General features: G+C 39.3%; 1 protein-coding gene across 11 annotated transcripts in view; it reads right to left on the reverse strand.

Moving 5' to 3' along the window:
* Plc21C (Phospholipase C at 21C) overlaps nt 1–12062 on the reverse strand; it is a 935201-nt gene that overhangs the window by 480103 nt on the left and 443036 nt on the right. For all 11 annotated transcript variants that reach the window (XM_068375234.1, XM_068375236.1, XM_068375240.1 and 8 more), the window contains 2 exons: nt 5693–5889; nt 5222–5368 (listed from right to left, as the gene is read on the reverse strand). In XM_068375234.1, the coding sequence (XP_068231335.1) occupies nt 5222–5368; nt 5693–5889 (344 nt within the window). The remainder of the gene's footprint in view (nt 1–5221; nt 5369–5692; nt 5890–12062) is intronic.

A 12062-nucleotide genomic window follows, 5' to 3' on the forward strand; every position in this document is an offset into this window, starting at 1 on the left:
ATGGTGTGTCAAAAGGAGAAAGGCGGTGGTGGGACAGAGAGGTGCAAGAGTTGGTTAAAAGAAAATCGAAGGAATTTCAGGACTACAAAGTAAGGCATACAGAGGGTGCAGAAGAACAGTACAGAGGAAAGAAAACAGATTCTAGGAGGAAATTGCATTCAACTATTAGAACAAGAGAAAGAGAAAAGGATATCTATAAGACTTCAAACTTGAGGAAAAGGCTAAAAAAGGATTTAGGTCAACTGGAAGTTATCAAGGATAGAAATGGAAATATATTGCATAGGGATGAAGACATTAAGAGGAGATGGAGAGAATAATTTGAACAGCTATTGAATACTGAAAATGAGAGAAAGGAGCTGGGAGAAGCATATAAGGTGGAAGAGCCAATGATGCCAATACTCAATACTGTACAGAAGTGAGGTGGACATTGAGTAAAATGAAAAATGATAAAGCACCAGGTCCATTAGTTTCAAGTTGAAATGGTCAATGCAGAGGGGGAAAATGAATGCTAGATTCATTAGGACCACTATGGGAAGAGGAAATAAAGCATAAAGAATGGAAGGAGAGTGTAATGGTATTTATATATTTAAGCAGAAAGGTGATATCATGGATTGTGGTAACTATAGGGGAATGAAACTAACAGAGCATGGTTTGAAAGTTTTTGAGAAGGTTCCAATGAGAAATTGAGAAAGATTGTAAAGATTGGGAAACAGCAGTATAAATTCATGAAGGGGGGGGAGGGACTTTGGATACCATCTTTATAGTAAGGTAGCTACAGCAAAAGAGGTTAGACCGTTAGAGGGAAAGCAGAAACTCTTCTGTGTTTTTATGATAGGGCTTATGATAGAATACAAAGAGAAGTGATATTTTGGGGCTTGAGGAAGAGGAAAGTTCCAGAGAAATTGGTTATAATAGCAGAGATGTTGTACAAAAGAACACGGACTAAATTAATAACAGCTGTTTAGGAAATAGAAATCTTTGAAATTAGCATTGAATTACATTAAGGGTCAGCATTAAGCCTAATTTTATTTGTTTTGGTCTTGGATGTGTTAGCGAAGAGATCAGAAATGAAGAGTTGTGGAAGTTACTATTTGCAGATGATTTGGTGATTACTCCTGAAAATTAGGAATACCTGTATTTACAGAGAAGAGTTGTAGAGTGGCTTGGAGAGGGGTGGCTTGAGAGTAAATGTGGATAAGACTGAAGCTATAGTGAGCAGTAAGGAAGGTAAGGACAGGATAGATATTCATGAAAGTACTGTAGAGACTAGGCTATAAAACAGGTGGAACAATTCAGATACTTGGGATCTACTATACGCCGGGAGGGGGGATGTGGGCTGAAGTTGAGATAGGATAAAAGCAGCTAAGGAAAAGTAGAGGGAGGTAGCAAGAGTGGGATGTGATAAGAAAATGACAATCAAGATAAAAGTTAACATCTAAAGCCTAGTAATAAAATGAGTGTTAATGTATGGATTGGAAACGTGGGCTCTAGAACAAAAAGAGGAAGCAACACTTGAAAAAAACACAGATGAGAAAGCCGAGATGGATAATGGGAATATCATTAATTGAAAGATTGGAGAAGGATGAAATAAGAATGGCAAGCATTGTGAAGATTACAGTGTCACAACTCAGATGGTGTGGGCATATGTTGAGGATGGATGGTGGTGAGGGCGTGGGAGAGAGCTTGGGAGGAACTTGTTAGGGGGAAAAGATCAAGAGGGAGGCAGAGAATTAGATGGCAAGACAAGGTGAAGGATGATATGGAGAGAAGAGGTTTTGATGGAAGAGAATGCCTTTGATAGAAAGCATTGGAGAGTGCATCAGGCAACTGGCCCATAATATAGGTACAGTATAATGGTGAAGCTACGGTATACAAATGCTGTAACGTAAGTAACTAGCTGGGATATACATTCTCTCATTATCTTGATGGTATTCTTATCATTTTGGTTTGAGTAACATTCTTGACATGTCACAACGGGAAAGAAACTGTTACTTTTAGGGACGTATAATGCAAACAAGGGAATCACAATCAAAGAGAAATGCAGTTTTATGGATACAATTGGATATTATGTATTCACTCATGTCTGTTTGTATATTTTCTGTCTGACCTTTAGCCTCCCTTCCTACCAACAAGGTATCTTAAACTTTAGTTTTTTTTAATATTAATGAAATTTGGTGAAGTTTGGAACTGGGTTTAGGCCAAGAAAGTGGTATGAGAGTAGATTTGCTGATAAATCTGAATATAGTATCTTTTATATTTTCACATGCATTTTGAGGAAGGGCAAAGCTTTTATCTAATTTGTAAATGAAGAATGATAAATCTTTTATAAAAATTTCAGCTAAGAAAGTCTCTCAAGATGCATGATTTTATAAAGATCTACTCAGTAGTAATTTCAGTATTGGTGGTGGAGATATGCAATGTATGAGTTCGTATTATCTAAATTTCAATTCCTGGAGGCAATTGCTCATCATGTCTGTGTGCTCAATGTATATCATTTTGCATTAATGGGAATATGGCAGTGGTAAAGTGCAAGTTACAATAATGGTTGTCGGTGAAGAGGCAAAGCGGGCAGTGGCGGTGGCAGTAGTGATGGTTGTTGTCAGTAGGGTCGGCTTTCAAGGACACAAATATCCATGAAAATTTACGTGTGTATTTTATTTAAATGAAATTTATTCCATAGGAATATTTGCGTATGAAGTTGTATACAAAAATTTGCATACAAAACTTTTCCATACAGACATTTACGCATTAAAAATATTTTCTAAAAAACATTTGCACGCCAAATACTTCTTACAATTTTTTTTTTCATTACAAACTTTTGACAGGAACTTTATACCTTATGTGTGCTTTATCATGAAGTACTTTGGGCAAACAAACTTTATCCAAAGAATTATTGCCATAAAAAGTTTTTTATACGAACTTGAACCCATTAAACTCATTATTCTGTTTCAGCCCTGTACAATCTTTCCCTTGAATGTTTAAAGCCCTGTCCACACGGTCGAGCATGCCCAACGGGCAAACAGTGATACCAGACCACAATAGTTAGTAAGAATGAGGGTTAATGATGCCAGAAGCGAGAAAACCACAAACAAGGATCTGGCATCATACAGTGTTGCCAGATCCCTGCCTTTAGTTTTCCCGCTTCTGATGTCATCAACCCTTATTTTCACTAACTATTGTGGCCTGGTATCATAGTTTGCCCGTCAGGCATGCTTGATCGTGTGGACAGGGCTTCAGTCTTCATGTCCTTCTCTATTACTAATAATTTGCTCTGTCTTTCCAATGTTCACCTTCAATCCTTTCCTTTCTAGGGATCATTTCCATGGAAAAAAACCTTTCTTGCAATTCTTCTGTTTACTATAATTGCTAGATCATCAGTAAACATCAGTTCCCCCAATCCTTCTTTTTTCTTTACTTCTAATGACAAAGTGTCTATAACACGAGGAACAGAAATTGACTCAGAGCAGATCCCTGCCACAGGGTATGCCTCAGTCTCCCTATATTTTAATTATATGGTGGTTCTTAACCCCTCATACAACATCATCACTAACCTTACCAACTTCTCCAGTACTCCTCTCTTTCGCAAACACCAATAAACTAACCTTCTTAGTACTCTATCGTAAGCCTTTTCAAGATACACAAAAGATGTAAACTTTTCTTTTCCCTTCTAGACACTACTCTTGGACTTAACTTACTATAATAATAGCCTCAACTGTGCTCTTCCCTTTCATAAACCCAAACTGTTGCTTATGTATATCTATCAACCCTCCCAGTCTTCCTTCCACTTTTTGTTTTAGCATAATGAATACAGGCTCTAAAAACTTTATTCTTCTGTAACTCTTAAAAGTTTAACACGTTGATATAATTCCACTACTTTACTTCCTTAAGTGACAAATTATTGATGTCTAACTTAGGAGCAAAAGAGTATTCATTTTCCTTGACTTGAGATATAATTTTTAAAACAGACCACCTATTATTTCAAAACTCATAGGGCTGACCTAAAGAGTTATTGGAGTTGTGTTCTACTGGACTAGTTTTTTTTTTAAATATACATTTTCTTTTTATCAATATGGTATGTTATCAATATTTTTTCATATTGTTCTTCTTACTCATATCCTTCAATCAATCCAAAACTGGATACCTGTTGTTATTTTCAAATGATTTGAAATACTACGTATATGATCAAAAGATTACTTTCCACTAAAATATCTAATAATTAGTTTTTATGCATTAAAAGAGCATCAAAATTTTCCTTGCTTATTTCTTGATCTTAAGCACCTATGTGGGAAACATATGCAAAAAAATAAAGTAAACTAAAAAGGAAAAGGACAATTATCCCTGAACTGCTATAGTTGTATTCTTCATACCAAATAAATATTAATAAACTTAAAAATCAAACACTATTATGGCCAAGAAAATGAGAATTACACACTCGGTAAAATACTACTGTATGATATCAATTTAGAAGAAGGCTACAGCTGCACAGCTTCCTAAATATAAGGCTATAATAAACTTATCCAAAAAATATGCAAAAGTAAAACCTAAAAGATTATTAATAAGCCTTAAATATAAAAAAGCAGAGTAAAAACAATTTACAACAATGATAATCATATATGGTATCTATGTAATACATTATTCATCACAATAGTTTCTATTGGCTATTGAATACAATAACAATATCTAAATAGTATTAGATAAATATAAAACAAAGACAATTTAGACAACTGAAAATTCAAGGTCTGCCTTAATAAAGCCACCAGGAATTATTATGGGGCCTGTTTATGTGCATGAATCTCAAGAGAAGTAGCTATTATTACATCTCAAGAGAAATTACTTTGAATAAATCTCAAGATTATTTTTTGTGCAGGTTGACCATCACTCTTATTCTGATTATTTAACAATTATATTCATTTGAAACAGATATTACACTATAAAACCTTTTAAGAACTATCCTTCAAAATATATATCTAATTTCAGCATTAATCCATTAGCTCAGGTGTCCAACCATATCACAGCTCAGCTCTTGCTAACCCTATCTATTAAATTTCTTAAATCCTAAACTGCAGAAAGTCAACATTCCTATGTGATCCTTAGCAGTTTCATGAGATAATGGTAACAGGTTTAGAGACAGATGTCCAGGCATACAGTACATTACCATTCTTTAAGACTGACTGTCAGCATAGCAATAACCATATTTTTACAAGTATAAGTTACAACATACCTATAAGGTAAGTGTTATGGGAAGAATTTATAAAGTAATGTGAAAGTGGCTGATCCATATCAGCATATTGGTCAACCTTCTCCATGGACATTACGACGTTTTCATCCGACATCAGGTATCTCAAAAAGCCTTCGCAGCCCAGTACATCTGAAAATGATTAGAATAGCATTACAAAACCCTTTTAGGTGTTCATAATATATTGTACTCAATTAAACATAAATTGAAAGGAAAACAGACCTGTAGAGTAATCTTAATATTCAATTAAAAAATAAATCTCAGACCCTAATTACTACAATGTGCAGAAATAATAATTGGTAAAATTTTGCAAAGAATTCTCCTAGTAGCCTTAAAAGAAAAATAATGAGAATTTTATTAGGCTGAATTCTTGCTTTACTAAAATAAAATAGCTCTTTCTCTCTCTCTCATATACTGTATATACTAAAGAATACATTCATGAATGTTCACACTTACTTTTCGCAATATTTTCCTTCACCATTTCAAAATCTCTGATGACTTCTTTAGCTTTTGCTGCATCAGCATAAGGGTACAAAATTTCGTTGAGGCGAGGGTCCCTCTGTTCTTCATTTAGGAACCTCACCAACTGTTCTACTGTCATTCCACGAGGCTTGTTTCCGCCCTTTTTTATAACATTGTATGGCTGTTCCGTTCTGAAAACAAACAAGAACAGCACTAAAAATCCTATTCGTTTAAGTATACAGGTTACACCAGCCATACTGTAACTAACGAAATGTTCTCTCAGGACATTATCAATTCTACAGACTGCTCAATACAGTAACTGCTTCTTTTTATAAAATTGTAATATGTCTATGTTTAAATTTAATACATGTTCTTTTAATCTAGAGAATTTGAATTCCATCCTTGTGTTGATAAGACTGGGTTGTTTGGGAGGCTATAAAAATAGCAAATCACTAAAATCCAAAAGCTTTATTGGCTGATACCAGTACAGTATATTGAAGAGGAATTTTATAAAACTATGATCTTTAAATATTTTCTAAACAAAAATATATTTAACCAAAACAAATAAAGAATTAATAACACAGAAGGGATACATATATCTAATTCATGTGACTTAATATGTTTCATTCCCATTTAAATAGAAGCAGAAGGGTTTAAAAAAACTACTGTTTTACAAGATAATTTTAGAGGATATATTTGTATTCTGTAAAACATCATCTTTTGCATAGGTCATAGTGGTGTAAAAAGACTGAAATCAAATAAAATAGTAAACTAATGAGACACTACAGTGGTTAATGGAATAGAAGTTGAAGTTGAAACTATTCCCTATCCTCTTGACATCACAAGTTAGAGGGGTGGAAGGTAGGCATGTATATGAACATCAGGTGAGTATACAAGTAACAAATTCCATTATTCAAATTCTGCTTATTTCTAGAAACCTCCCGATATTAATTTTGCTGACTCCCATACTCTGATTGAGGTGGGATACCAGTAAATGAAAGAGATACGTCATTTATAGAATTAACAGTGCAGTATAAAAAAAATTATTATTCTACTCAATTGGTCTATATTACTGATGACAAACCATCTCAAAATACTGTTTCAAATATGTGACTCCTGATTATTTTTCAAAAGATAGTTAAAATGCGGGACTCAAGATTGTCTCTAAATGATATCTCATCTGTAATTAACCATCTTTATAGAGTCAGCCCTACGTCTTTGCAGATTCAGCTATTAGCAGCTCACATCCGTATAACCCTTAAATAAAATTTCACACATTCGTGGTTATGCAGTTAGCATTGCTGCTTGTAGCCCGACATTTTTAAACTGTCCGCCTGTGCTCCTTTGCACCTGATCTTCTTCATGTCGTTTCCCTGCCTGGCCCCACAGAACACCTCATCTCTTGCTAACTCTATCTCATTCTCCTAGCATCTGTCATTGTAACACCACCTCCTGCTAGTGTTTGTCAAGCAACAAGTGATCTTGATCTTCCTTTATCGACCTCATGGCCCCAAAGAGAGATGCTTCATCTTCTCAAGGTGCTGCCAAGTGGCAGATGAAGGTCATGACTCTATAAGAGAAGGTGCAAGAGTTTGATAAGTGCAAGGAAGGGATGTCGTATGTAACCGTAGAACGATTTTTCGGGCTGAATGAGAGTACCATGGAGAAGAATGAGAAGAAGATTCATGCTGCCATGGCTGCCAGTAACCCAAAGAAGTAGCAGAGCAAAGGTTGTATCGAAGGCAAGGGAAAAGGGCATGATCTGAATGGAAAAATAGTATTTTTATTATAAAATAAATTTTTAAATATACTTACCTGGTAGTTACATATATATAGCTTAATCCAGCGTTTCATCGCGCACGCCAGAAATTCAAATTTCGCGGCAATCACCGCCAGGTGAGTAGGTGGTCATACATGAGCGCCATCTCTCAGTAGGTAACTGGAACCATTCCCAACATTCCTCAGAAATTCCATGCCCCTGTTTTCAGAGGGGAGGAGGGAGGGCCCTTTTATATATGTAACTACCAGGTAAGTATATTTAAAAATGTATTTTATAATAAAAATACCATTTTTAAATATGTAACTTCCCTAGTAGTTACATATATATAGCTGATTGACACCATTGGTGGCGGGTAGAAAACCCTATCCCATCGGGAATTCGTAAAATTATTAATATCTACAAATTAGTAGTACCAATAATCTGGTTTTTACCTGATAAGGAAGCTGGCTTCATAGTTAACCTGCCTTATTTGCCTGCATTCCTTAAGAGACTCGGCGATCCACCCAGGGGGCTGTAAAAGTCTCTATGGGGCTGCCACAAGGTCCTCGACCTTAGCGTGGCTAGACTTCCACCCTTGCTAACCTGACATAGCCATAGATAATGATTATGACCACCTACTCAAAAAACTAAAAACACACACCATAAAAAACTAACTTGACTTGCATCCCAGACTGTGGAAGGCTGCAACAACCTGCACAGACAACCTGTGAACACAAGTACTGTACAGGAAAAAGGCAAGGATATATAATCAAAAAAGTTATAGGGAAGAGGCAGTAGACCTTTCTCCAACTACGATGCCGGAGGTAACATACGGACCCAGGGTTCATATTGGGTCTGGACATCTCTAAGATAACAGTCTGCGAAGATTGATTTAATTCGCCAGAAAGTAACCTCCAAAATTGACTTCATTGACTTATTTTGCTTGTAAGCCATAGAAGTACTGTACAGTAGCTACAGCTCTAACCTCATGTGGTTTTACCTTAAGGATTGGGAAACTTCTTTCCTCACAATTCTGGTGAGCTTCCCTTATCAAATCCTTAATAAAAAAAAGCCAGGGCATTCTTTGATAAGGGCAAAGAGGGCTTTTTAACTGAGCACCAGAGGTTGTCTGCTTGTCCCCTCAGGTTTTTGGATGCGTGAAGATAAAATTTCAGAGCTCTCACTGGACAAAGGCCTCTCTCCTTCTTCCGTCCACCTAAGTGAGATAGCCCTGGAATGGTAAAAGATCTTGGCTAAGGTCGAGAAGGATTCTCGTTCTTGGCGAGAAAACCTAGCTGAAGGGAGAAAACTGCATTGTCTCCATTAAAGCCCACCTTCTTGCTGATGGCTTGTAACTCTCCTACTCTTTTGGCTGTAGCCAATGCAACTAGGAATAAAGTCATTTTGGTAAGATCCTTCCAAGACGCCTTGTCAAGAGGTTCAAACCTACTTGAGGTCAAAAAGGCCAGGACTACATCCAGGTTCCAAGAGGGGGTTAGATTGTCCTTTCTCTTAGCAGTCTCAAAAGATCTAATGAGATCCGAGAGATCCTTGTTACCCGACACGTCAATGTGTCTGTGGTGAAAGACGGAGGCTAGCATGCTGCGGTAACCCTTGATGGTAGGTACAGCCATCTTTTCTTTTGTTCGCAAATACAACAGAAAGTCTGCTATTTGGGCTATAGAGGTACTGGTAGAGGAAAATTTGTTAGTCCTGCACCAGTATCTAAATACGTCCCACTTAGATTGGTAAACCCTAATAGTGGACGTCCTTCTAGCTCTCGCGATAGCTCGTGCAGCTTCCCTTGAAAAGCCCTTCGCTCTTGCCAGCTTTTCAATAGTCGAAAGTCAGTCAGATTGAGAGCGGGGAGATTCTGATGGCACCTCTCTATGTGTGGCTGTTTGAGTAGATCGCTCCGACTTGGTAAGGTTCTGGGGGTATCTACCAGCCACTCCATCACTTCTGCCACCCAAGGTTTCATGGGCCAAAACAGAGCTATCAGGGTCATGCCAGAGTTGTGCGACTCCCTGAACTTTTTCAGGACTCTGTCCAAGATCTTGAATGGTGGAAAAGCGTTCACGTTTAGTCCTTCCCAATTCAAGAGAAAAGCGTCCACCGCAGCTGTTTCCTGGTCTGGAACTGGAGAGCAATACACTGGTAACCTCTCTGTCATTTGTGTAGCGAAAAGGTCTATCGAGGATTGGCCCCACAACATCCAAAGGCTGGTGCACACCTCGTGATGTAGGGTCCACTCTGTAGTTAGAACTTGTCTTCCTCTGCTGAGAAGGTCCGCCCCGACGTTCTTTTCCCCTTCTATGAAACGAGTTATCAGGGTTATGTCCCTCGCATTCGCCCACAGTAGTAGATCTCTTGCAGCCTCATAAAGTGAGTCTGAATGAGTGCCTCCCTACTTCTTGATGTAGGCCAACGCTGTGGTGTTGTCTGCGTTGACCTGAACTAATTTTCCTTGGACTTCCTCCTGAAAGTGCATTAGTGCTAGGTGAATGGCCACTAGCTCCTTGATGTTTATGTGCCATTTCCTCTGAGACTCTTCCCACAGACCTGATATCTTGGCCTTCCCCAGTGTTGCACCCCACCCCATGTCTGAGGCGTTGGAATACAACACTAGGTCAGGGTTCCTCTGATAAAGTTCAAGGCCTTCCAGGAGTTTGTTGGCATCGTCCCACCAACTCAAGTGATTCCTGATCCCCAGAGGAATCGGAATCTACTTTTCTAGACTTTGACCTCTCGTCCAAAATGAAGTCTTCCCAGGGATACGAACTGTTCAATCGATGAGAGGGTACCCAGAAGACTCATCCATTCTCTTACCGAGCAGGATCGTATGTCTAGGAAGTGTCGCACCTTTACGAGGCAATCTAGAATGCGTTTCGGGGCTGGAAAAGCGAGGGTGTCAGTTGAGATTTGGCCAGGTTCACCATCAGACCTAGCAGTTGCATCAAGGACATTGTAATTTGAAGAGCCTCCAGACACTTTTCTTGCAACCTGGCTTTGAGTAGCCAATCGTCCAGGTACATAGATATCCGTACTCCCTTTAGATGTAGCCAGTGAGCCACGTTGGCAACCAATCGGGTAAAAACATAGGGAGCCGTGCTCGTCCAAAATAGAGTGCTTTGAACTGATAAGTAGTTTTTAGGAACACGAATCTTAGAAATATTCTGTGGTTCGGGTGTATCAGGATGTGGAAATACGCGTCCTGCAGATCTAATAACACCATCCAGTCTCCCTGTCTGGTGCCTGCTAGGACTGACGCAGAAGTTTCCATGGCAAATTTGACTTTGCTGACGAACTTGTTCAGGGGACTGAAATCCAGAACAGGTCTCCATCCCCCGAGTTCTTCGGAACTAGAAAAAGTCTGTTGTAAAAACCCTTCGAAGAGGTGTCCTCTACTACTTCTATGGCTGATTTCGACAGCATTAGGTTGACTTGCTCTTGAAGAGCTGCTGCCTTGTTCCCTGAGTAGGTTGCTGTCAACTCTAAGGGTTCCGACGACATGGGAGGCATTCTCAGGAAGGGGATCTTGTACCCCTCCTTCAGGACATCGATGGTCCAGACGTCCGCCCCCCTTTGGCTCCACTCTTGCCAAAAGTGGGATAACCTGGCTCCCACTAATGTCTGGAGGTTGCAGGGCTCACTTCTTTGATTTGGGTTGTTGCCTTGAGAATCTGCGAGGTTGTCCTCCAGCAGCAATTCTCTGAGTTCCCCTCGTAGGGGCTCTCCCACGAAAGGGCTGGTGAGTGGGAGGAGCTTCCTTTTGCTTCCTTGCTAAAAAGCTAGCCGGGAGGACTTTCTTGGCAGTCCTAGAGATAAGGTCTTGCGTAGCCTGTTGTGCAAGAGCTGCCGACAAGTCCTTCACTAAGTCAGAAGGGAAGAGATGGTTACCCAAAGGAGCAAATAAAAGCTCTGATCTCTAAGCAAGTGTCAAACCTGAAGATAGGAAGGAACGTAGCATAGCCCTCTTTTTAAGAACTCCTGCCGTGAAAATGGCGGAGAGTTCGACGGACCCATCCCTCACGGCCTTATCAAGACAGGCAATCAGATGCATCTGTGCTTCGTTCTTTGGATGTGTGGCCTCTGCGAAGGCTCCGAGAATCCAGTCCATTAGGCTGAAGACTTCTATAGTCCAAAAAATACCCTTCAGCAAGTGGTCTATCTCAGAAGTGGACCACATTATCTTAAGACTTGCTCATGGCTGACCTGCATGAGGCGTCAACAAATTTGGAGAAGTCTCCCTGAGAGGAGGCAAGAACTCCCAAACCGAGAACCTCCCCAGTCTCATACCAAACATTAGATCTGGAGGCCAGTCTAGTAGAGGGAAAGGAAAAGGAGGCCTTCCCTAGATCCTTTCTCTTGGAAGTCCATTGATTGAGAGTTGAGAAAGCTCTCTTTACCGATCTGGCAAGAACCATTTTCTTGAACGAGGATGGTTTCCGGGGTCAGCCCTTCAAAAACTGCAAGGGCGGGCTTTGAGGCATAGGCTGAGTAAAGTCCTCTGGATACAATTTAGCTAGAACAGCCAGCAATTTTTTAAGATCAGCTGCATGCAGCGTTTCCTGGGTTTCCTCCTCTGAAACTTCGGCTAAGGGG

Source organism: Palaemon carinicauda, chromosome 6 (assembly GCF_036898095.1).
Source record: "Palaemon carinicauda isolate YSFRI2023 chromosome 6, ASM3689809v2, whole genome shotgun sequence".
Lineage (NCBI taxonomy): Eukaryota > Metazoa > Arthropoda > Malacostraca > Decapoda > Palaemonidae > Palaemon > Palaemon carinicauda.